Raw genomic sequence first — 27,240 nt, forward strand, 5'->3', positions numbered from 1 at the left:
ATGAGCTCTGCAGGGTAGAAAGCTATGCATGCACAGTTGGAAGTATTGACCTCCAGGGCATACTGGAACAAGCACATCTGAGCACTACCAAACACAATCTATGCCATTCCCTTCCCTAAACATTCTTTTAGCTGCATAGCAGTCTCTTTTCACATCTGGCATGCTGATATAAATAATACTTTATCTCTGTTGATAAAATACAGATGCATGCTGACATCAAAATTCAAATTTGCACTGAACCAAACTATCTGTCTTTACACCTCCTTCTTGGCTTCTTGCCCAGATCTGTGTCTGGAGGAGCTGAAGTTCAGAGAGCAGGAGTTCTTTCCCATTTTCACTCCCTCATCAACCTCCTGTGTTCATTGAGAACCTTTTTTCAGTCTGCTGTGTTATGGTAACTATTCTACATTAACACCATGAGGTTCAGCAGTCTGTTTCTTTCATGAATGGATCTCTTGCTATCTACAGAGGTTTTAGGGTGCAACTTCCTCCATCTTATAATGAAAACAATTGTCAAAGAGTATAAATAAAACACTACATCCTTTCCAGTTGACCTGCCCATGCATAAGATTTACATGAGAGACCCTTCTGTAGGTGCCTTCCGCCTTCCGAAATTTAGGCAAGTGGCAAATAGCTAAAGAATAACAATTGGAGCACCAACACTGACAATCCCCTTCACCTGTTTCCCACTTGCCTAAATCTCTGTGGTGGGTGGGTGGGGGGCGGGCAAACAAACAAACAAACAGTTTAACCATATTGAATGGTTGGGGGCTAAGGAAGGGGTGAGGTTCTTTTTGTTTATCTGCTAATTAGTGGTTGTGAGTGTTGCTTTGTTGTTTGCTTATTGCTAATGTTGTTTATTACTGCTAAGGTGTGTTGATTTTGTTTTCCTAATACGTTTTATGGAATACTAACATATTCTATGATTTCCCCCCTCCTTTTTTCTAAGGTATAATGTACTTGCATATATTTTTCTGTGACATAAGTCACTAGGAGGCTCTTGAGTAACAAGTGACTAATAAGTTTAAATAATAATAATAGTAATAATAATAATAATATATTACACCTTTCATCCAAGAAGCTGGTGGTTCATGTCCCCCACTTTATCCTCACAAGAACCCTGTGAAGTAGATTTGATTAAGAAGGCTTGCTTTGCATGTAGCCACCCACAATGAGCTTCATGGCCGAGTGAAGATTTGATCCTGGTTTTTTATGTCATAGTATGATGTAGCCAAAGTGTTTTGTTCCACTTTGGTTGGCCTTTTACTCTGTGGGATACGAATCCCATGAATATTGATTGGCACTTCCCAAGAGAACAGAGAGCATTCTAAAATTACTCAAAGATAGGAGGAAAAATAGATGCAGCGCCCTTATCTGAGAGTTAGCCTTTTCTTAGTTGTGATGAACCTAAAAGTATGCATTTCGGATGAGATGAGGCCTTAGCCGGAACCCACATATCTTCATTGGCCTTTTTTTCCACCAAAGCTTCTATTGAAACCCTTTTGAAGTTTTTCCTAATACCCAAGACTCTGGAAATAGCTTGCATGCCCCTGGCAAAAATCCTAGAAGCTTGAGGATCAAGAATAATACCCCCTAAGGAATCAGAAAAGCAAAAGTATGTTCCATGTACAGCTGGATGTTGCTCAACATCCAATTTTGATGTCTTTCCACATGTGTTACAGCTCATCTACATAGTTTTCTGTGGTCCTGATTTATTGCTATTATGCTAATCTAGGAATTTAAGAAGTTAAAACTCTCAGAGCAGGTACATCATAAACTGGGTGTGCCCTGCATTGGTATCATGTATCTGGTTATGAAAACTACATATATCACTCCAGAGCAAAGCATCCTACATCTGATTGCATTCATTTGAAGAGCAACTATGTGGCACTGGATATCTTTGTGCCATGACTGCTTTGTTTTCTCACAATATGAACTCTGACTTCAGTTGTACTCATCAGCTGTGTGCTCCTTTTGCAGAGTTGTGAGTCACAAAGTGCTGAACATGACCTAGAGAAGGCTGATCTATACCAGAATCCTGCAGCAGGTACCTTGGTTTTAAGTTGCTAAGGCAGGGTCAAGCAGGGTCAGGTAGGTCAGCACCTGGGACAGCTCACAGTGCAAATTCCCAGGAACAGTTGAGATTGTTCTGCCAAAAGATCTGGTATTTGTAGTGCAGATTTAGATATCATACACACCATGCATTTATCCCACCCCCAATAATCCTGGGAACTGTAGTTTCTCCCTTACAGAGCTACAATTCCCAGCACCCTTAGCAAGCTATAGTTCCCAGGATTCTTGAAGGGTATGTGTGTTTTAAATGCACTTGAAATGTATGGTGGTTATGCAGCCTTAGTTACATATCAGAAAAAGAATTGTTACAGGGTTGAGAGATCTGTGTCTGCATTCCGTATCTTCACCCATCCTCTCTTTACTTGCTGCAACATACTCTTGCATTTCTTAGGCTGTAAGAATCCCATAATTTCTTGCTGCTTTCTTACATCTCCAGCATTCCAACAAAATATCTCTTGGCTAAATTTGTAGCATATAAAAGCAGCAATTCTAACCTTGTGGTCTAGATTTTTCTAGCACAAATATTACCAGCTTTCCTAGCACCTGACAGCATTGTTACACCTTGACTTGTGTCTCACAAACCTGTTCCATGTAAAGTCAAATTAATGGCATGTGTGCAGGTGCCAGATGCTCATTGCCGGAGTTAGAATCATAGAATCATAGAGTTGGAAGAGACCACAAGGGCCATCGAGTCCAACCCCCTGCCAAGCAGGAAACACCATCAGAGCACTCCTGACATATGGTTGCCAAGCCTCTGCTTAAAGACCTCCAAAGAAGGAGACTCCACCACACTCCTTGGCAGCAAATTCCACTGTCAAACAGCTCTTACTGTCAGGAAGTTCTTCCTAATGTTTAGGTGGAATCATCTTTCTTGTAGTTTGGATCCATTGCTCCGTGTCCGCTTCTCTGGAGCAGCAGAAAACAACCTTTCTCCCTCCTCTATGTGACATCCTTTTATATATTTGAACATGGCTATCATATCACCCCTTAACCTCCTCTTCTCCAGGCTAAACATGCCCAGCTCCCTTAGCCGTTCCTCATAAGGCATCGTTTCCAGGCCTTTGACCATTTTGGTTGCCCTCCTCTGGACACGTTCCAGTTTGTTAGTGTCCTTCTTGAACTGTGGTGCCCAGAACTGGACACAGTACTCCAGGTGAGGTCTGACCAGAGCAGAATACAGTGGCACTATTACTTCCCTTGATCTAGATGCTATACTCCTATTGATGCAGCCGAGAATTGCATTGGCTTTTTTAGCTGCCGCGTCACACTGTTGGCTCATGTCAAGTTTGTGGTCAACCAAGACTCCTAGATCCTTTTCACATGTACTGCTCTCAAGCCAGGTGTCACCCATCTTGTATTTGTGCCTCTCATTTTTTTTGCCCAAGTGCAATACTTTACATTTCTCCCTGTTAAAATTCATCTTGTTTGTTTTGGCCCAGTTGTTTTGTCCTTGAGTCCATCATCCAAGTCGTTGATAAAGATGTTGAATAAGACCGGGCCCAAGACAGAACCCTGTGGCACCCCACTAGTCACTCTTCTCCAGGATGAAGAGGAACCATTGATGAGCACCCTTTGGGTTCGGTCAGTCAGCCAGTTACAAATCCACTGAGTGGTAGCATAGTCAAGACCGCATTTTACCAGCTTCTTTACAAGAATTATCATGGAGCACCTTGTCAAATGCCTTGCTGAAATCAAGGTAGGCTACATCCACTGCGTTCCCTTCATCTACCAGGCTTGTAATTCTGTCAAAAAACGAGATCAGGTTAGTCTGACATGACTTATTTTTCAGAAATCCATGCTGACTATTGGTGATCACAGCATTCCTTTCTAGGTGCTCACAGACTGTTTGCTTAATGATCTGCTCCAGAATCTTCCCTGGTATTGATGTCAGACTGACTGGGCGGTAATTATTTGGGTCCTCTCTTTTCCCCTTTTTGAAAATAGGGACAACATTTGCCCTCCTCCAGTCTGCCGGGACTTCGCCTGTTCTCCAGGAATTCTCAAAGATGACTGCCAGTGGTTCTGAGATCACATCTGCCAGTTCTTTTAATACTCTTGGATGCAGTTCATCTGGCCCTGGAGACTTGAATACATCTAAACTAGCCAAGTATTCTTGTACTATCTCCTTAGTTATTCTGGGCTGTGTTTCCTCTGCTGAATCATTTGCTCCAAATTCTTCAGGTCGGGCATTGTTTTCTTTATCGGAGAAGACTGAGGCAAAGAAGGCATTGAGGAGTTCAGCCCTTTCTGTGTCCCCTGTTTGCATTTCACCATCTTCTCCTGTGAGTGACCCCACTGTTTCTTTGTTCTTCCTTTTGCTACGAACATACCCATAAAAGCCTTTTTTGTTGCTTTTAACCTCTCTAGCAAGCCTGAGTTCATTCTGTGCTTTAGCTTTTCTGCCTTTGTGTCTACACGTGCTGGCTATTTGTTTGAATTCCTCTTTGGTGGTTTCCCCCCTTTTCCATTTTTTGTACACATCCTTTTTTAATCTTAACTCAGTTAAAAGTTCTTTAGATAGCCACCCTGGCTTCTTTAGGCACCTTCCATTTTTCTGTCTCATTGGTATTGCCTGAAGTTGTGCTCCCTCTTAACAAACTCCCAGCCATCATGAACTCCCTTTCCTTTTAGTATTACTGTCCATGGGATCTCACCCAGCACTTCCCTAAGTTTTATGAAGTCGGCTTTCTTAAAGTCAAGAAATTGAGTCCGAGTATGCTTGGCTGCTCCTTTCCGCTGTATAGTAAACTTCAGAAGAGCATGATCACTCCGCCTAATGATCCTTCCACTTCTACCCCACTAACCAGGTCATCAACATTGGTTAGGACCAGATCTAAAATGGCTGTTCCTCTTGTTGCTTCTCCCACTTTCTGGACAATGAAGTTGTCTGCAAGGCCATTGAGGAATCTGTTTGACCTTATGCTCTTGGCTGAGTTTGACATCCAACAAATATCCGGGTAATTGAAGTCCCCCATTACTACCATCTCCCTTCCTTTTGCATGCTTGGCCATCTGTTCCAGGAAGGCGTCATCTATGTCCTCCGTTTGGCTTGGGGATCTATAGTAAACTCCCACAATGAGGTCACTGTTATTCTTCTCTCCCTTAATTTTGACCCAAATGCTCTCACTTTGGCTTTGAGGTTCTAAATCTTGGATCTCTTCACAGGTATACAAATCCCTGACATATAATGCCACTCCTCCTCCTTTCTTGTCTGTTTCTCTGAAATAGATTGTATCCCTCCATTATTACATTCCAATCGTGGAACTTATCCCACCAGGTTTCAGTGATGCCTATTATGTCATATTTAGTTTGCTGTACCAAGAGCTCAAGCTCATCTTGTTTATTTCCCATGCTTTGCGCATTAGTGTACAGACATTGAAGTCCATTAATCATTCCCCCGTGTCTCTTATTTAAGGATTTTTTCCTCCCACCACTAGGTCTGCGTGCTGTTTGCTCCATTTGGTCTATGACATTTGGATGATCATCTTCATCAATTGATAGACTCCTACCTTCAGGAGCACTGTCTCCCTCCCCCACATTAGTCAGTTTAAAGCCCTCCTGATGAGGTTTCTGAGATTTTTGGCAAAAACATTCCTCCCAACCGTTGTGAGTTCTGCTCAGGTGAATTTTTCAAATAGAGACCAATGGGAGTTAAAATACTAAAATTCACTTTTTCTCATTGCTTACTGTTTTGGAACATTTTTTAATGAAAGACACTATATAAACTTAGATGGAGCTGACTCATGTGGCAAGCTGACCAAACTTGCTTGAAACACTGCATCCCATCAGTGCTTGTTGATCCCTGAAGTGGATGCTGAGTCATTAAGCCCAGTGGCTGTTTATTTAGCCTTAATGTAGAAGAGGAGTGAGAACAGCACGTTGTAGACAGGAAGCGGAGTATTCTCTGGAGGGGAATTTGTATGGTTTGGACCTCTGGCAGAATCTCTGCTTTGTTTGGGGTAGGTTGGCTTTAGATGAGTGCAACAGGATGCACCCAAGAATTTTACTAGGATCATTTTGTGATCTAGCTCTATTACAAACCTGCATAGTTAGAAAGCTGGAAAAAGACCTTGTTACTTGGGAATAACTCATACTAAATAAGCTGGGGCCAACCTGGGTTGTAAAAAAATATTAACTGTGTTATTATCTGTTCAGTCAGCTCCCTGAGCACTAAGGAATCAGTATTCTTATGTGCATGCCAGCATTTCATAACAGTTTATTTTGCTATGGTGCTATCCTCCATTGCAATACATTAAATTATAGAAGTTGGCATATATGAAAACATAAAACAAAAATGTAAAAATCCATTAGATAGCTATTGAAAGCCACTATAATTTCCTTAGGAGAGTTCCCCCCCCCCACCCCTGAATATTATTCCACTAATACAAGATGTACACCAATTTTTGGCGGCTTCTTCTGCACTAGAGCCTTGAGATTTACTAGCCTGAACCAGTCATAAAAAGTGGAGCAGGGCTAGTTGAAATTATCTGCTGTCTCCTACAATGAGTCATACATTGGGATACACAGTTTACATAAGTTACTGCTTCACAGGATGTTCAACTGAAAATAGTGCTCAGAACACTTTCCCTTCTCCCCCTCCATTTTCAAAAGAAAAAAAAAACCTACTTAAGGAAGAGCACGCCTCAATGGAACTTTATTCTGAGTGAAATGCATAGGATTATACTCTCATTGTCTTCTTTCCCATCCATTATTCATCTTTAAATGAAAGGTCTGGCCTCTACCATTTTAGTAGGGAGCTCCAGCTAAGGTGGGGAGTTGTAAAAGGTTTGCAACATTAGGAGGAAATAGCCTTCTGCCAAGTCAGACTTTTTCTCTTCTTCCTCCCCTCTCCCATTTACCATGCTGCTTGATAAAAGCTGCCTCCACTCAGGATATACACTCTTCACAGCCCTTCAAGCAGCCACACTTCTTTACTTTACTGGCTAATGATAGATAGATCTTGTACTCTTTGCATATTATATATTATCTGCCTTTTCCATTAACTTGCATAATTCTGCTTTCATAGTGTAAGTCTTTCCCTTGTTTAAATGTGGTTTGCAAAGCCAAACTCCTAACTCTTCTGCACCTTTTAACTTGTTGAAAAGCTCAGTGCCTGATAGTCTTGCCTCCTTATAGTCATAATTTTTGCAGTAGCTATTTGCAGTTGTCCCAGTTCTGAATTATAAGTAACCAAAACATACAGTATTTTTTTAACGACATTTATATGCCAATTTTCTGCCCACACACCCAAGGCAGTTTGCAGATTCCACCTTTTTGGCACAATATAGAAATCCTGTCTTTAGTATTGTGGCACATACCTTTTGGAACTCCTTCTTGTTAAATATATGTCACATACTGAAGACAGGCACCGTCACCATTGTCTTTTTGGCACATACTGAAGACCTTTCTTTCCGAACATGTCTTTTGAGTAAAGATCTTTCCCAGACTGCATCTGTATTGGAATTGTTTTTAGATGCCTTAATTGTTTTATTGCTTATGTGATCACTGCCCTGGACTCCTTTGGGAGGAAGAGTAGAATATACATCTAAAATACTACAACTACTAATGCTTTGTAGACCTACCTGCTACCTAAATGTGAAGTGAAAGAAAATTAAGAAGAGAATCACCCATTCAGATATATTCACTTGTTATGAAAAGCACCAATTTTGAGTTGAAACAATTTATTTTTATTTATAAAAATTTTACAATAGTGTCCAAACCTACTTTTTAAAATTAAGGAGGTAGCATTATTTTGTGAATGCACAAAAGAAAAAAAAATACCTCCAGTGAGAGCAGGATCCAGTACACGATACTCCTGATTTAGTGCTATGTCATGCATCACTTCTGGTTCTTGGTTAAAATGAGCTCTTTGTTGTTTACTATAGTATCATGTTCCAAAAGCAGGTTCAGTGCTGAAAAGTCATGTGTACATCTTTAATAGCCAATCTAAACTAAACATTGTAGCAATCATCACAACTTTGTAAGGTTTGGCAGTTAGGCATTGGTTGAACTTGTGTTGGGGGAGGTGAGGTGTGGCCATCACCTGCCCCTCCAATATTAAGGGTATTCCATTAAAGGAATCCGGTGGTGTGGATCTTGTCCGAAGCCCAGGGAGGGGCTAAGGCCATGCCATGACCCCATCGGGAACCCAGGGGGAGCTCGAGTTGATTTTCATCAATGGGGCTCCCCCTATTGGTGGTTGACCCTTACAAGACTCCCTGCATGGCAGGCAGGAGTCAGATATAGTCGGGTCAATTCCAGTGCCTAAGCCAATACCAGTCACATTCTGTAACCAATAAAGTTGTGGCCAAAATTTGCCCAATAACCATTAACCTAATATCTGTGTCCTTGTGTCTTATTCATCATTGGGGGGGCGGGTGACCTCGGGGTCTTGACACGCAAACAGATTCCGTGCTGAAAAGTCATGTGTACATCTTGAATAGCCAATCTAAACTTGAGTTTGTAGTACATCTGTACAAGAGTTGGAGCCCAATGCTCTGGTTATGGCATAGAGGTGGGTGTCCACAAATCTGCCTGTCTCTAGATTGCCACATTGCTGTTTGCTCCCTGGCTCAGTAGATAGAAACCACATTAATCTACCAGGGGCTGCCTGTAACTGCACTACATAGGGTGGCATCTAATGTTGTGGAGTTGACTTATGGCATACTTGCCAAAATGGTTTCCCAGCCTTGATTGCACCAAATAGACCTGTTGCACATATGAGTAATGCAAGTAGCTCCCTCCTTACATGTAGAAAGTGCTGCAGGTCTTTAGTGAAAGCAATGTGGTTTATTGTTCAGGATATCCACTTGGTACACATCAGAAAGAGAAGCAAAGAGGGAAGACACTGTATGTAACAAAGAAACAATGGAGAAATAGATTCTCAAAGATCCCTGTGTTTATTGAAGCTCAGTCATTTTGGAAATAGAATTTTATTTTTCAGAGTCAATCTGAATTTTTAGCTCTAGGATATTCCTGAATCAAAATAATGTGCTATAACATACAACCTAAAGAATGTATTTATGTAAGGTTTGTTGGCCTTTGTCTAATTTCTAATTGTTATGCTGTAACTTAAATATACCAGTGCAAATTCATTCATTAATCATCTTGGTCCCTGAAGTCTTTGTACATCAATACTATGGGGGAAAAATGAAGCAAGCTAACCCTTCCAATGTATTTTTTTCTTAACAGATAATCTGATCAAAGCCATCTTGTCAGCAACCAAAGATTATCGTCTTACTCCAGCCCTTGACAGGTGAGTAGATTCTTTTGGGAGCCTGAAGGAGCCCCTGGGAGTTGGTGGCCATTAATAAACTGCTTCCCTATGGGCTCTTGGCTTTGGAATAAAATGAGGAGCTGGGAATGATGCTCCTGTTCCAATCCATGGGGTCTATAAAATAGTTTTTTTGACAGCTTCACAAATTTTATTCTCTAGTGTTACCGCAATCTGCTTGATTCCCTACATTTCAAAATAAATAACTGACAACCTTTCAACAAATGCATTAACTTGTCACAACCTCCCCCAAGGTATCATTGTAAGGCAGCAGAATTGCACAGTGTTTATTCAGACAAATATAAGGTTCAGCTTGTTCTCACTAATAGCTCCTCTTCTAAACCCTATGTTTATAGCTGTGGGGCAGTGGAGCTGATAGCAAGACTGATTATGGAAATTTTTACCTGGCTTTCGGAGGCGTGAGCTGTTAATGCACATATTTATGGGAGCAGCAAACTTGGATGTAGTGGCAGACATGTTCATTTGTCGTTCCCCCCCCCCCCCCCCAATATTTTGCTTTTAATATAGAACATTCGTCACTAATCTATTGGCACATGGTGGAACCTCATACCTATTGTTGTTGTCTAATACTAGCTTAGCACCAAATTCTTGCTGTTTTCCTTTGCCTCAATTTCTTCTACTGAGCTTTGTACCTCACTAAACATATTTTACATTCTGAATTGGCAAGAAAAATTGAGATAACTCTGTTCTGGGTCAGCTGTCATAACCCATAGTTTAAAACAAACAGTGGTTTAGTGTGAACAGGCCGCATGTCCCATTTTTACTGCTGCAGTTCCATGGATGAACCAAACCAGAATCTGGCATGTTGTGTTGCTCACACCCAGGAAAACCACAAGTGGTAAGCAAGGTTTGTTCTTGGCTTACCGCTTGTGATTTGTTTGGAAGAAACAAGCCACAATCCTTGGTAGAGATTAAACTGATAGAAGGGAAAGAGATAAGAGAGACTTGAGGGAAGTATGCAAGGAATTAAGGCTACACAGACAGAGATTAAAGGTTAAATATGGAGTTCTACAGAGTAGAGTTAACCCATCCTAAAATCAGACAATTTTAAATAAATACTTTTTCAAGCTTTTAGACAAGTCATTTTCATTCTCCTTTCCATTGAGTTACCTTAAAATAGTAAAATAGAAGAATAATAGTCCATTTTTATACAGACTGGATATGAGAATGAGTTAAATCAAGATTGCAGATCACTGTATATACTTGAAATATTACTGAAGTGAGGTGATAGTATTGCAGTTTTCAGTTGAAGCAAGAAGTGTTACCCTTGTTCTTGAACCAAAAATTCGATCAGCATCTCATCTTGTCTAGGAGCACTTCCAAGTGTCTGTCTTACTTCTGATGTGACAACTTTATGGAAATGTGGTCTGGTTTACAGACAGCCTACTATTGTGCTGTTCTTTCTGCTTCAGTTGTGGTACTCCTTTGAGGCAGTTTTCAGTGTTTTCCTACACATCTTTGTATTTATGGTATCCCAGAGCATTCCTACTCTCCTGTTTCACATTGTTGGAGCCACTAAATGTAACCACAAATCGTATGGTATTTGGGACCTAGTTTCCAAAGTTATACTCAACAATACACAATATTTTTAATGTATATAAGACTTTACAGAGCAATAAGTGGGAGGAAGAAGGAGAAAGAGTGAAATTAAGGAAGTGGCTTGTGTAGTACATAGACAGTTTTTACTCATCCTTCAGCCTCCAATTCCTGTTGGCAATTACTGTACTTTTCTGTGTACAAGACAAGGGTTTTTTTACTTGAAAGTAATGTAAAAAAATCAGGGGTCGTCTTATACATGAGTAGTGCAGAGGAGGGATGTGCGCAGCTGCAAGCAGGAGCTTGTGTGCGGCGATTGGGTGGGTGAGTTGTGGCTGCGGGAAGGGCTGCCATGGATTGGCTGCTGCTGTGATTGTCAGGGGTTTTTCAGTCGTTTGATTTATTTTCGGCATTCCCCCCCCCCAAAAAAAGCTCAACACCTCTGGGCCATTTCCCCCCATTTTCTCCCCCCATAGTCTTATACATGGGGGCGTGTTATTCACGGAAAAATAAGGTAATTCTTAAAATTACAATGCTCTTATTATGTCCTTGAAAGAGGATGTAAAAAAGAGCCTTTGAATGTAGTCGCTTTGACTTCTCCTGAACTACAGGAAGCACTGATGAGGAAATGTTGAAGGATCTGGACTGGGAATTTTATATTGTATAAAAGGAGGAGACAACATGGGACAATAATGCTTTTATATTATTTATTTCATTTATGTCCCACTTTTCCTCCAATGATCTCAAAGTGGCATACAACCCCCCTTCCACTGTATCCTCACAACAACCTAGTGAGGCAGGCTAGGTGAAGGGAAATTGACTGGCCCATTGTATGTAACAGGGAGTGAAGCAAAGTGTACCATCCAGTCCATTGAGCAGAGGACAAGAGGAAATTGGATTAAACACAGATCCAGGTCTAATGTCAAAGTGAATAGTAAAATAAAGGGAAGAGAATTGCAGTAGGAATTCTAACATGATTTTAACTAACAATCTACAACTGTCATTTTCCTCTTAAGGATTGTTTATTTGGGACCTTTCTCTGCATATTTTCCTGTGCATAGATAAATGGTATTTAATTAAGCAGTTACTATTCTTCTGTCCAAACAAAATCTGCACTTAGTTTCACTGTTTAACTCTTCCCTTACAGTTTTTTCATTATGAAAAGAAACATTTTGTTAGCTATTTAAATGCAGTGATTTCATCTTGAGCCAATAAGCCTAAGTAGATATGGTGAGAACATTTCCTCCTTTTGCTACCTGTGTTGCTATGCTCCCTGTATTATAAATTGACAGAGTTTGTTACTGCAAATTAATAGAGTACAGCCTCCTGATTATACTTACAGTGCCTGAATTGGATCTTGACCAGGAAGAGCTCTGTGCTTGTGGATTTTACTGTTTACCCAACTGCCCTTATCTCTGCTTCCTTCCCAGTCTCAGTTGCCGGAGATGTGTTATTGTGGGAAATGGTGGCATTCTAGCAAACAAGTCACTGGGTTTGAAAATCGATGACTACGACATTGTTATCAGGTGAGTTGTCCACACAGGGGAGAGGAATAGGTGTTCTATAATTCTTTTCCTACTATGTGCAGTAGAGGTTTGCAGCACCTCTGGCCCTGTCAGATTCCAGTGTCCTTGGCACAATATGCCTCACATAAAAGACTAAGGCTGGAATTAGAAAGTATGGCAGATGTGGGGCTGCTGCTAAAAACAGCAGCTTCTTGTTTCATTCTCTTCCCCTTCCGCAGTAGCAACTAATAATACAATGTGTGACATAAAATCATCTCATTCTGAGTTGCAAACAGCTAATGAAATGTAGTTGGAAAACCTGGGGCACACTGGCAAGACGTTAAATGTTTTTCCTTATCGGGGAGGCATAGGGGGATGTGGGACTACTGCTTTTCAGAACAGCCATTCTGATATTGTCTAGTCCTGAACTATAAGAGATAGAGACCCAGTTGCCAGTTTCTTGGTTTCCTGTTGGAAGGAAATTGTGGTGCAACGGTGACATCGCTTCATATGTCGAGTACCCAAGGGCATTCAAGGAGCTCCTTTTCCAGAGTTGGATACCAAAAATTTTCATCTTCAAGTGCTTAGGGATGCTCTGGTTTGTGGACAACTAGTTTCAGTTTATAAGGCAGTCTTGCTAGCACTACCTCATGAGCATGATTATACCACAAACTAAATTGTAGGTGAAAAGTTCTATGCACTTATGCTTTGTGATAAGCTTTGATGATAAATATCGGCCCACACCATAGTCCTAGTAGAGAATAACTACTTACCAGCAGTTCAATATGTTCTAGGAAAAATCAAGATAGTGCAGATGGATGAGAATGGGCACTAATAACTTCCTTTATATTTGTATTGAGAATAGTGGCTGGCTCTTTATTTGAGTGCTTAGCTTCTCACTTTGGCCTGTGGAAGAATCAGGAAACACTAAATTCTGAAATTCTTGGTTGCTCAGTCAGGTCTAATTGATCATCTCTTTATACACATTAACTCCAGAAGTTGGGTGCAAGCAGTTTTAACTGTTTCACTGGCAGTTACGAGCTCTCAGCATATTTGCTCATGTCTGACTTTTGTTTAATTTTATAGTTTCTATCCTGTGTTTTTGCTACCATTTCAAACTGAACTCTGGTGTAAATGCAACTGGCAGCTCTTCTCTGAACTCTCTGTAGGCTGAACTCTGCTCCAGTGAAAGGCTTTGAAAAGGATGTTGGTGGCAAGACAACAATGCGAATAACATACCCAGAAGGGGCCATCCAGAAACCAGAGCAATATGAAAAGGATTCCCTCTTTGTGCTGGCAGGGTTCAAGTGGCAGGATTTCAAGTGGCTGAAGTACATTGTTTACAAGGAAAAAGTGGTAAGAGTTACTCTGGAGAAGAACTCCTGGTATTTCCTGACTTTTTGCTTGTAGCTCTCAGTGCTGTGCTTACATTTCTTGCACAGCTCTGTTTCTGTGGAATGCATCCTATCCATTTGCCTTTCAAAGTAATAAAATGGGCTTCAGAATGCCTTTCTAATCTCAAATGACCCTGAGTTTGAACACCGACAAAATGAAGCAGAAATGTGGGGTTTGAGGCATGTAATAAATAAATAATTTAAAATGGCAGCGTAAGAACAACATATCTTTGTAGGCTGCTTGTTATTGATAAAAACAAGGCTGATAAATAAATCCAATATTCAAGGCAAATAAATTCAAACAAAATAGGAAAATGATTTGGGAGATAAGCTAGGCTATCTAGAAGCACCTCATATCCCAGCAGAATACAGTCTGCTCAGCCCACTGATAAACAGATTCAATGGAGGACTTTAACGAGTGTTTGAGGTAAGAACACTCCAGTCAGGCTGCTATTCCTTTTCAGGTTATTTTTGGTCTCACATACCTGTTTCATTCTGGCCTTTTTTAGCTGCTTGAGACATAAGCTGTACTGTAAGCATAGAACACATTTTTTCATAGGTTGAGAATCCAGTGTGGGGTAGTGGAACCCTGGGAGTCTAGGGTTCAAATCCCCACTCAGCCATGCTCACTGGGTGATCATGAAACAGTTACTGCCTCTCAGCCTAACCTACCTCTTAGAGTTGTTGTGGGGCTTAAATGTTGAGGGGGAGAACCATGTCCACCATCCACAGCTACTTAGAGAAAAAAATGAATATGAATGCAATAAGTTAACAAACATTAGGGATAACCATGTTTCTAATATGGAAGTGTCAGCATTGTCTCATCTTTTCTATTGGAAAAGGCGGCAGCAGAAAGATACTTAAAAATGCAGACTGCCAAACTTAGCTCAGACACTTTTTAAATAACTGGGCAGCCCTGATTCATACATGCAATGCTATTTAGTGGGTTGGATTCAAATATACTTCCTTACCTCAATAAAATGATTTCATCTGTAGGAAACTCTCCTTGAACATCTGGTTCATGTTGGTAAAGGAGCCAAATGAGGGCAAAGGTTTCCTTGGAAATAAGTAGCCTCTAGGTTTTCCCCGCTCTAAAAAATAACCCTATACCTACTTTCACCAGTAGGCTGCCAAAATGAACAGCTTATGGAGCAAGTGCCTGCGGCATCAGGAAGATGTCTTTAGTAGTGTAAGTCTGGTGTTGAGTGAGCACCTGCCTGCAAGTGCAGCCACGCTCAACAGCCTGCTCATTGCAGAGGTGTGTCTGATGCACACTGTGCAGGGATGACGTTGGAGGTCGAATAGGGTGCAGCTGAATCTGGGCAAGGGGAAATGCTTCTGTTTTTATTCCATGTGACATCAGTTGTCTTCTATAAGATCTGAACAATCTTCAATCAACATATCTTAGGAAGGAAAGACAAAATTTACCATGAAGCGAAAAGTTCTCTCCTAGCAAATCTTAGTATATGGGCTCCAGAGGCACCAGTGGAGGAAGGAACAAAAGAAACCATCTCCTGTACAGTACCCACTTCAATGATTATTTCATTAGAAATAATGGGGAAATGTCTTACTACAGTGTATTTGGAATTTTTTCTCCATATGCTTATACCTGCCTATGGAACCATTACAGAAGAAGGGCAGTTTTATCAGCTTAGCTCTATTTAGGACCACAGAAACTACTATTTATTGATGGCAGCAAGTCTTTTTTTCCTTTTCCCCTTTCTTTACTGGTTTTGAATATTGTGTAAGCATGCAGAGAACAGTGGATAGCTCAAGTGGCAACTAATTCTTCTTGTGCAACACATTACCACTGTGGGTATTACCTTATTAGCAGATTTATTTAGTCACACATGAACTCTCTGCCACCATCCAGGAAGAGCCAGCACAACAATACAGTCTTGCCCCCCCCCCCAAACCAATGAATGATCCAAATAGGTTAAAATTAATCCTCTTTGCCTTGCATCAAAGAGGAAATGGGTGCTTTAAACATTTAAAATGAATCACAGTCACAAGGTAAGCAAAAGGGGGGGAAAGGGAGGGGCAATGCTATTAAACTGATTCTCTCTACAAGGTGTTGTACACACAGGGAGTGGAGCAGAAATTCTCTTTCACTCCCCTTCTTCGACCTTGTTCTTGCAAGGCAGTTTTCCAGGACAAACTGAGAGGCACGTTCAGGGAGGAGTTAAAATATGTGTCATAGGAGTTTGGGAAGGTCCTTTAATCCTTTTATAAAGCAATTGCCAAACTGCTGCTGGGACAGGAGTTAGCATTCCTGGGGGACAATGTACAGAACTGTAGTATTCCTGAACTTCTTTCATCCTGCCTAAATAAGAATAAAAGTTCTCACATTATAAATATGAAAGGAATTGGAGAAGTACTTTCTGCTTTGAAGTTTTAGCTTTAGACCACTTGACAATGCTGCATCTGAAACCTTGCCTCTCTCCCCACAAGCTTCAGGGAGATGTACGGTACTTCTCCTTGTTGTTGTTTGGGCATTGTTTCCCAGACTTGTAATCTGCTGGTATTTGCAAATACTATTAGCATGACTTTCCATTGATATGCTCATTTTTTAATGTTCTATTCATTTTTTTAGTGCTCTGGAGGTGAGGTAGTGACAGTGCTCAGTAGCTTGCACAGGATGTCTAGTTCCCCATGCATTTATTCATTACCAAGGAAGGAGTTTATCTCATGCTGTTGCCTATTTTCAGAGTTCTCAGTCACCAAGATGAATTATCACTAAACATGCTGTGTTTCTTTGCCTCTCCAGCTTTACTGTCATTTCAGTTCAGTGATTTGTTTGTTTTTGAATTTATTTATGTTGTAGTTCGGGGCGGGGGGATAGGGGCTTCTTCACTACTCTCAGCACTCTTAACAAACTACAGTTCACAGGATTCTTTGGGGAAAGCCATAATAGTGCCCCGACTTATAGGCATGTGAAGACTTTATTAGAGCTAATGGGGAAATAGTTGACACTTAACAGCACTTCCTGTAGGATGGCACGCTTAAGTACCAATTTACAGTTGGAGGGGGAAGTCTACCAGTGGGATGGCACAGCACTGTCAGAGGCCTCTCAGTAGTTCCATAGAAAGAGTTCAGAGATGTGCATGTCCTGCTGGCTGTGTTATTGCAATGACACCAAAATTGTAGTCAATGGGAGGAAAACAAGAAGTAAAAAGGGGAGAAATAAGAAAATACCCCTTCCTGTCCTATAGAGAAGACTGTGCTGAAGCTGCTGGAATCAGCTTTAGTTTTGTTATGCCAACTAAGATTAGCAGTTAGGTTTATGGCCTTTTTGGCTTGTCTGTGCATGGCTGTGTAATAAGGAGACACACAAGTTGTCCCAACAGCTTCATGCAGAATGGTAGTTGCTGTAAATTCTTCAGTTTAGCACAGCAAAAGATCATACAAATCCATGCAGGTTAAACACATTTTGAAAAGTAGGAGCTTGTGTAGGTATACACACACACACACACACACACACACACACACACACACTCTCACTCACTCACAAAGTGTATTTATGTAAACATAAGGCAGACATTTCCCTGCTGAACTCCCAGTTTGTCTTAGTGTTTGCCATATATAAATCATAATTTAGTTTATATGTGGGAAAAGCAGAAAATCTGGCAGCGTTGCCCTGCCCACACAACAGTAGACAAGCATAAGTGTACAAGACTATACAGGTTTGCACAGGATATCTTTGGCAGTGCTGAAACTGTTCTTTTCACTGTGGTGCTCTCCATCAGGTGGATGGCTATAAGTGAAAGGGAAAAGTGCTTAATATTAAGGTCAGCATCACAGAAATGACATAAAATGAGTGCCTTTTTGAGAACAGGTGACCCATCAAATCCTTAGAAAGTGTTGAATGGAGTATTACAACTGAGAATACGCATGAGTTCATTTCTGCAGCCTACAAATACAAAACCCATTGAGAGCTCTTGAAGTTAGAAGGCATTGTGGATGGTTATGAAAATCATGTACTTGAAGTATGTGCTATACACAAAGGTATTTGACATTTCTTCCTCTTTCTTCTTAATGTTTGCGTTTCCTCTGATAGCCAAATATCTAAGTATTTACTTACGCCAGTTACCCACTTGTAAACACTGTGGAGAAAAGCATCTATGCACTGAAGGTTTCAAAGAGAATATTTGTGTACCATGAGCATGGTGATCTGAGTATTTGTGATTCAGTTTCTTTAAAAATGTGTGTTTTTGAGTGCTCAGAACTACATTCTACAGTACAGTCTTCAGACCTTACTTCAGTCTTTTGATTTGCTTGGAGGGCTTCTGCTTAGGTAAAGGCAAACATTTAGCATCTAACTTGCAGCCCGGAACAAGAAACATTTTAGAGCACTATATTCAAAACCATCTGCAAGTACCATGCAAGCTTACCAGCTACTGACTAAAACGCCCTGTTTAGTTAGATGCCTTTATTATTTATCACATCAGAATTCTTCTTCCTTTTCTTCTGTTTGTGCTTCTCATGAACAAATGTAAGCAGATGAGTCTTGAGTTGCTAATTGAGAGTGCCTACTTTGGGGCCTAACCAAAGTTATATGTGGGCAGAAACACTTCCCATTTGTCAGTCTGGTAAACCTACCTTTCACTTGTGCAATGGAGTCAGGGATTGTATAACTACATTCCTGGTTGGGTGGGGCACACAAAGAGGCACATGGTGAATTGGAGCATTGTTTGGTCTACATCTGCCCTTTTCCGTTTCCTCTCTCAATTGTTGCCAATTGTACCAAAGGCCAACTGCATTCACCTAGATACTTTGAGGCAAGCCTCCATTCTCATTCATTGTTCTGTGTAATTTTCACAAACTTGTTCCTGAAGTATAAAGCACAAAAATATCCCCTTACAGAAGCCCTTATTTCCAAATGATTTGTCTTTCCTGCTGATCTACCAGCCATTCTCATACAACTGATGTGCAACTAATTAGGGATCAATGAGCAGTTTTACAGGTCTAAAGTTTTGTTTGCAGGACGTGGAGTACTATATTGTGATGTAACCTGCAGAATCTGTGAGATGCACAGCTATGAATCAACACACCTCCTGAGTTACGGCTCTTTAAACGAAACTGGGTTGAAGAAACTTCATTTCTTTGCTGCCCTGGGGGCATCATGCATCAACAGGCTAACAGAGTCCTGGTATCATTCATTTCAGGAGGGACAAATTTAGAGTGGAGAAGTAGCAAGAGTACTTAACACTTTCCCCACCTACCACTTCTCTGCTGCATATCACCCCCACCTGCAGCGTTCCAAATTCATGTTTGTCCCTGCAATGACTAGGAGATGCATGGGAAGTAATTTTGACCACAGAAATAATTACCTGGGGAAGGGTAATGCATCCACCTTTCAGTTCTTTATATGAAATTGAGGCAGCATAGTGACTATAGACTCAACTACAGAGGAACAAAATGTGCACAAATAACTCATCTTTGCACTATTTCTTCTATTTTTTGCCTGTCTCTGATCCCTCACCCCACCCATTTTTTGGTTAATTGGTCAGTTACATTATATTTTTGCACATTTTTCAGCAGTACAACTGAAAATTCAACCAGGGCACGGGGAACCTTTACTAGGAAGGTAGTTAATAACCCAATCGTATCCATGCAACTTAAATGATAGCTCATTTATCCCTTGGGCAGATGCAAGGAAAAATAAATGCAATTCAAATAAAAAGTGTGAGAAGGAATGTATGACACCAGACTGTTGCACTGTGAGCAACATGAACACAAAATATATCCAGGAGATCTACCACCACCCCTACCCTACCTTTATGTGAGCTCTCTTTGGACCTTTTTCTTTGCCCCTTTGTGTGAGAAACTGGGAAAAGTAGGGTTGCCATACGTCCAGAATTTCCCAGACATAAACAGAATACTGCAGTTGGAATCAGGGTCTGGGCGGAAATCGGCAAAATGTCCAGGAAAATTTGGATGTATGGCAACCCATGTTGGCAGTGTAGTTTTTGCCGATTTTCCTTTAAAAATAGCTCAGAACCATTTTTGGGTTTTTTTTGCAATTTTGCAAAAAATAAAATAAAAAGCTCAACAACCTTTGTGTCTGGGTTTTCACTTTTTGAAATATGGCAACCCTAGGAAAAGGCAGGTACTATATGTCCAGTGGAGATGTGTGAAGTCCACTCTGCTAAATCCGCAGGCTGAACTAATCCTGCAGCTATCCCAGTCTAATTGTTGGTGGCTGAACAAAGAGACAGAGGAGCTGTTAGGTCTTCAGGGTCACTGGTGGCTTGGAGATTTGCTGGAGAATCATACTTTCCTTTCTCTGTGGAGATGCTGGGTTCAAGGTCTGGGCTGGACTGAATCCTGGCACTTGGATACATTTAAGGACATTAAAACTACAGCCCGTTAACTGGTTTTAGTCCTTTGCACAACATGCAACATTTATTACATGCCTCCAGCTTGGAAGCTTTTCAGAATGCATTCTTCATTAGTGTCTTTGCACTCCACTAAAATATGATGGCTAGAAAAGTGCCATACTTCAGGAAAGAGCTTGAATACAAGCTATATTCTAGGTGGACCTATCAGGGGTTGGCTGTTCCTTCATGGCTTGTGGATGTCAGGCGTTTTGAGCCAGTGTGTTTAATGCTTTTTTTTAAAGTCAAATAACCCTTTAATGATAGTATATAATAAAGCCCATTTGAAAACATATCTGAGGTTTGTAGTTGGGTGAGAAGAGTGGTGATTATGTCGGGGAGAGCAGGCACAAACCAAACTAGACTTCACCAACTACCCACAAATCAGAGATTCCTGGTGGCCGTGACCAAGCTACAGAGCAAACTCTGTATTTTAAGGGCTGTTGCTTCAATGAGAGCAGGGGTGTCCAGGGAATTTCCATTGGGTTTGCTTTGCCCAGTTTCTGCTTTCATAATACAACACTCCTTATTTGATGACAAATGCACTTCATTGTGAGACTTTATTGCTTGCTGAAGGAAATAATTACTTCCTGCAACTAATTATATAAAAATGAAGTCACAAGAACAGGCCAATTGCCTGGGAAGTGACTCAGTGCAATGATTGTAAGAAAAGTGCTGGAAAAGATCTCAGTAGCAGTACTTCACTAGACCTCCACTTTGGTGTTCCATAATGAAGAATAGATAAGCATCTTTTTTTCTGAGCCTACCCAACACATGACTGCAAAGGAGTGGAGAAATTGGCAGTGTTGATACCATCCTCCACACATTCTTGAGATAGCTTGGTGTTTTTAACACCCTCTCTGGTGTCATTACTCAGTTCAAGCATTCAGATAACAGAAGGCCAAGGATACCCTGACATCCCCCAAGTTGCTCTCCTCGGTTCAACCAGTATTGGCAAATGTAAGTAATGACAGGCACCGGAAAACTCGCAGCTCTTCAGGATGCAAACTCCCACTTTGATGGTGGAAACAACCTCAGTGCCTTGCAAAGAGGGGGGATGGATATCGTTTGACTGAGAAAGAAGAATGAATTTAGTCACAAATCTCAAGAAGGAATGTAATGTAACAGCACAATCCTCTACATGCCTTCTCAGAAATAAGCCCCATTGAGTTCAATGCGTTCACTTATGCAATTGAAAATCTGCCACTCCCCCTGTTATTCAGGTGGAGGCAATAATAGATTCTGGAAGAGGTAAAGGCAAACTCAGCTCATATGTGCCCTGCTTTCACCTGTGCTCTCATAGATGAAACAATTATATCCTCCCAAATCTACCTTACAAACCACATTCCATATATTGAATGTCCTTAGCTGTGCTCTTCCTGTTCACTGAGCATTTCATGTGACATCCCACATGATGTGGATTCAATTGATTCCAGTGTAAAGTTAAAGAAATTGGAAGGAGGGTGTAATTTAGCCCTCCACTCAATGCTCAAGAAGAACAAAATAGGAGCCCTCCCTAATTACTGATCACTGGAGTAAAGGCAAGTAAGAAGTGATATGATATATGTGTATAAAATTATGCATGGCATGGAGAAATTGGAGATAAAAAAAGTTTTTATCCATTTCTCATAACAATAGAGCTCATGGGCTCCAGTGAAGCTGCATGTTGGAAGATTCAGGACAGATGAAAGGAAATACTTCTTCACATAGTGCATAGTTAAACTATGGAATTTTTTCCACAAGAGACAGTGATGGCCACTAACTTGGGTGGCTTGAACAGAGGATTAGACAACTTCAAGGAAGATAAGGTTATCTGTAGCTACTAGCTACAATAACAGGCAGAAGTTTATTCCAGATGCTTCTAGAAGTGAAGCCCTTGATGGTCCCGAAGCAGTGTCATGCTTCTCAATACCAGTTTCTGGCAACCACGGGAAGGGAGAGGGCTGTTGCATTCAGATCTCACTTGTGGGCTTCCCATGGGCATGTGGCTGGCCATTGTAAAAGCAGGAAGCTAGTTGGGTCACTGTCCTGATCCAGCAGGGCTATTCCTATGTTACTACTGCTAAGATACTGTAAAATCAGCTGCTTGTCTGATTGAATTTCTGCCTCTTGGGATACAGGGTACTCACTGTATTGAATCACCTCCCATCAACTCATCTCTAGCCCCTATCCTAAAAAGATTGCTCTTATCCCAGATCTGAGGAATATACTTTTTGATAAGGTCTATACAAACATTCAGAATATATCCCTTAGCTCTCTTCCCATGACTGAGCTGAATGAGCTCTAAGAAATGTGTGTTTTTAGTAGTGCCTGGCATTTGTTAACTGCCCTGTCTGTCTGCTCCTCTGCGTCTAAAGAAGGGCAGGTATCCCCAATAGGAATTAACAGCTTTAGACATTTCCCCAAGCATCTGTCTCTAATCAGACTATTAGACATAATAGTGGCTGCCCCAGTAGAACACAGGAGCTGAGAGGATACCTTAATACCAGCTGCTAAAGCCTACAGGGGTTAGTGGCTATGGAGCCAGCTGCCTGTGGTTTGTATAGTGGTGGATATGAGCTTTATAGCTGAGAAACAAGGAGCTGTAGAACAAAACCACAAAGCCTCTGTTTTGGAACCCAAACACAAGGAACAGGATGCTTTTATTTTGAATGCATTCAGCATGGTAGCACATTTCAGTAATGTTGATAATCCTAGAATAATACAAATGAAATAGACCAGAATATCACCCGTATCCTGTTACCCCAAGTAGAATATATTTTCAAACTCCAGTGTGCCCAAAATAGGTTGAAGCAAAGTGTACCATGGTAAAAAGACTGCACAGCTAATACCTCTGCAAGTGAGCCCTGCCACCCTTAAAGGGAAAGCAATCCAATCCAACTATCTGGTTTCCCCTCCCCCTAGAAGTCAAGTCCTTGATGGTCTAGAAGCAATAGGTCATATTAATTATAGCATTAAGAAAAAAAATTGAAATACATACACACATTTTTGATGCATTAAGTTTGCCTGCCCATCACTAGCTCCTGGAGTTTACACCCAGATGTTGCTGGCAACAAGACAAGGTAGTTCAAATAAACCTAGAAAATTTCATGTTTAGAAAACTCCTTGTAACATTTTCTTTGATGCCATCCGCAAAATGAAAATATTGCTGACTTTGGGGTTTTGTTTTCATTTGTAGATGTTTCAGGATCACAGCATTGGCTTCTGGGCATAAAGACAAGCTATAGGAAGCTTTCCTAGTTGATAATGTTTTGTTGACGATTGTTTAAACCCCAGAGCTTGCATAAAACACAGAAATATATTTAATCCAATTTGTAAATACTTTATTTAAACAAGCAGTCCATCTGCTTCAGTTCACAGTTGCATTCAAAGCACTGTCCCACATGTTTCTGAGTCATGGGCCACCCCTTCTTATTGCATTGTGAAATTGGCCAAGATCCTTTCATTATCCTGGAGTTGCAAACATGGTGCTCATGACTGATTACTTCCACTGGTACCTTTTAAACTACCCCCCCCCCCTTCATCATGAGGTATCAAGTATATAGAGCTGAAGAAGAACTTAGAGTTACATTCTATCGCACTGCCTCTTGCATCTGTATTTACTCTTCAAAGCTCAGAGCAGCATCCAAGCTGTCAATCTGAGTTTTACAAAGCACATAATGTTGGGAGAGGAAGGGGGAAGAGTGTTGCTCCTTTCAGCTTCCTCTTTCAGTTGTATGAGTTTTTCAAGGCTCAGATTGGCAGCCAACATCTTGTCAGAAAGTGAGGTGACCCAAAGGGTAAGAGGAAAAGCAGGATATAACAAAAGAGGAGTGGTCTTTATATACCCCACTTTCCCTCTTACCCTTTCTCATTGGATTCTGCACCAGTTAAAGTTTCTGAACCATCTTCAGAAGCAGCTCCATGTGTAAGATGTTGCAGTAATATAATCTAGAGGTTACCAGAACATAGACAACAGAAGTTAGGCGGGCTATCCCTGTCCAGATGGGGGCACAGCTGGGCCATCAGCCAAAGCTGATGGAATGCACTCCACACACCCAAGGCCAGCTGAGCCTCCAGCGATAGCAAAAGATCCAGGAGTACCCTCAAGCTACATATCTGCTCCTTCAAAGGGAGTCTAATCCCATCAAGAGCAGGTAATTTCCCAACCATCGGTTCTATGAAACCACCCACTAAAAACGCCTCAGTTTTACCTGGATTGAGCATCAGTTTATTGGCTCTTATTCAGTCCATTACTGAGGCAAGGACTAGAGGGGTTTTATTGGAAATACTGTACACCTCTGCATTTCCCACCTTTCTTTCTCTAAACTGCCACTTCAGAGTGTGTTCACACACGAAGCATTTTCTGCATAGATGTCTTAACATGCAGTAAATTGCATTCGTCCCCTACAGTGGACACACATTTCTGTTCTCCACGCCTATATGTGGTGTGCCACAGTAGTGATTTTATTATAGGAAAACTGGTTTGAATGTTTTGTTACCTCATCACCACTTCCAGGTAACTCCAAATAGCTTTACAGGATGTGATGTTGAAATCCATCATGTGAATTACAGCACTGTTTCTTGATACTAAAACTTTTAATTGTTTCTCTTTGAACATTCCTTTAATTGACACCTCTGTGTCTACCATAACTACTTCCCAGAAACTGTTAGCACTTTCTCTCTCGCTATAAACACTGCCTATCAACTGATGCTGTAATATCAGTAGTAACTCATGGCAAGTCTTTTTATTTCACGTATTTCCAGGACTCAGGGCAGAGGCTGTAGCTCATTGGCAGAGACTGTGCATTGCATGCAGAAGGTTCCAGGTCCAATTCTTGGTAGCCCTGGGTGGGAAGAACTCTAGTCTGAAACCCCCAAGAGCCACACAAGCTAGATTGACCAGTGCTCTGGTTCAGTATTAGGCAACTTCCTGTACTTATCTGCATCCCACTTGGTAAGAAAGAAGTGATACTTCTTCTAGTCCTTATTTTGATGATGACTGTTTTGTCAGCTTTTGTTTTTGTATAGACTTTTTAACCCTGGGGTGCAGAAATTGCTGCTATTTAAAATTATATGAAAATTGCTTAGTTAGTATAGGAGAAAGCACAAACTGTTTAAAGTGGAAACTGGCAATGTGTGGAAAAGGCTGTGCTCTGCCTTGAAGCTGGTGTCCTCCAGATGTTTTGGACTACAGCTCCCTTCAGCTGCAGCCAACATAACTTCACTGACTGGGGGTGATGGAAATTGCAGTGAAAAACATATGGAGGGTGCAAGATTCAGAAGGCTATCTACAAGGCTGGGAGAAAGCAAAAAATATATATGAAATTTTGGTGAGGAACTCTCTGTTCTTAAGGGTTGAGAACTGTGGCACCAGGTGGGAATCTCAAGGGAGAGAGAAGAAGCAAATGCCAAGGGAAAGAGAGATGGGAAAACCAGTAGGGAAGGACTGTTGGAGCTGGGGCTGAAATGTGCCCATCCACTAAGCTGCAGGCCATTTTTATGCCCACATTTCCATATACATCTCATCTGTTTGGGCATTTTGTTAGTTAATTATTAAAGACCAATAGATTTTATAATTGCTTTAAAAAAACAACTGGTGACTAACATGTGACCCTCCTTAATTTATTGGAGTACAGTTGCTCTAATCCCTGGCCATTGGGCATGCTTACTGGTGCTGATGAGTGTTAACAGTCGAATAACATCTGGAGCAGCACAGGTTAGCTGCCAGTATTTTAACAGCAGATAATTCACAATGAGTGGATTGTGGGAATTCATTAAAAAACATAGTTTTGTGTGTCGGACTGCTGACTAGATATCAGCACATCAGGAGCTTCCGGGAACTCTCAAGAGCAAGGTGTGATCTCTCTATCATGCTGAAAATTTAACACATGTTTCTAGTTCCACTGAAGATTGTGGTTATGGAGTAAGGAGCAATAGTGCCATCTAAGTGGTGCTGTCATGCTCCATACTGCACATTAATCTTCAGAAGGTAGTCGTCTTCAAAAATATTGTGTTGCATATCCTGAGGATTTTCTGCAGTTCATAATAGAAAGTGAGCACTTGTGAAAACAATACCCAAAGCATTGGATTAGGACCTGCAGGGAATCAGTGCCGTTGCAGGCGCTCTGTAATTGGAGCTGCTTGATTTGTCTCCACTAATCTTTCCTCAGCTGTGGATTTTACATCAAATAGCTGGTTTTCTCAGGGGCACAATAAGAAGTACAGACCGAACTACAGTAAATAAAGATACCTAATCCATTCTAGACATGAGCCGAGAGCCTAGTTTCCTCATCTGTCAGAGTTCTCCCTTCCTTCGATTTATGAGGTGTTTCATTCTGCAGACATTCAGATTTTCCTTTAGCCCATGGGTGCAAAGGGCAGGGAGTATATATGGTTCGCTGGGAGAACAAGAGAAATATATTACCAGTGTTGATGGTCAGTCTAGGGAACAGCCAGACTGAAGCCACTTTCATTTTGTAAATTGAGTTGAGATTGAACTTACGCACAGTTTTGAGAAAGCAAAAGTCTGGTGGTGGAATTTTAAGTGATTCTGGGCATATTTTTATGAGTTCCCAAATGCACTTCTCACTTATACAGCCCATCTACTTAAGCAATTGTGTTTCTGCTTGATATAAGCAGGCCATGACCTATTATTGCTGTCCAGAAAATATTTGAAGTACGGTTGTAATTTGTAGGAAGAATGCAGCAAACCTCTGGTCTTGGATGCACATACCCTCCAATGTTTCTGCAATGAAAATAGGGACATCCCATTCCATAAAGATAGTTTTACTATTTATACCCCACACATCTCATTGGGTTGCCCCAGCACTGTGGGCAGCTTCCAACATATATAAAAAACATAATAAAGCATTAAACATTAAAAAACACTTCCCTATACCAGCTCTACTTCGGCAACAGAGTTGGCGGAGTGGGCAGTGTGGCACTTCCCATTTCATCCCAAGTGGAGAAATGGGACACACTGCTCCTGTGCTGTGGATGTAACTGCTACTGGTGGTTCTCCCACTTTACGTTGATAGGTGTTTTCTTTCTCTTTTCCTGCCATGTCCACAGCTTTCCAA

At 41.1% G+C, this 27,240-nt stretch overlaps 1 protein-coding gene across 11 annotated transcripts in view; it reads left to right on the forward strand.

Annotated features, from left to right (window-relative positions):
- The window catches only part of ST3GAL3 (ST3 beta-galactoside alpha-2,3-sialyltransferase 3), a 188,531-nt gene that overhangs the window by 113,995 nt on the left and 47,296 nt on the right, over positions 1-27,240 (forward strand). For all 11 annotated transcript variants that reach the window (XR_013987441.1, XM_081009497.1, XM_081009498.1 and 8 more), the window contains 3 exons: positions 9,265-9,328; positions 12,334-12,429; positions 13,578-13,764. Coding sequence is in view for 10 of the 11 variants with exons in the window: in XM_081009497.1 (XP_080865623.1) it covers positions 9,265-9,328; positions 12,334-12,429; positions 13,578-13,764 (347 nt within the window). In the remaining variant the exon portion in view is untranslated. The remainder of the gene's footprint in view (positions 1-9,264; positions 9,329-12,333; positions 12,430-13,577; positions 13,765-27,240) is intronic.

The sequence above is a fragment of the Podarcis pityusensis genome, assembly GCF_964106645.2.
Source record: "Podarcis pityusensis genome assembly, chromosome: 6".
In the NCBI taxonomy this organism is placed as follows: Eukaryota; Metazoa; Chordata; class Lepidosauria; order Squamata; family Lacertidae; genus Podarcis; species Podarcis pityusensis.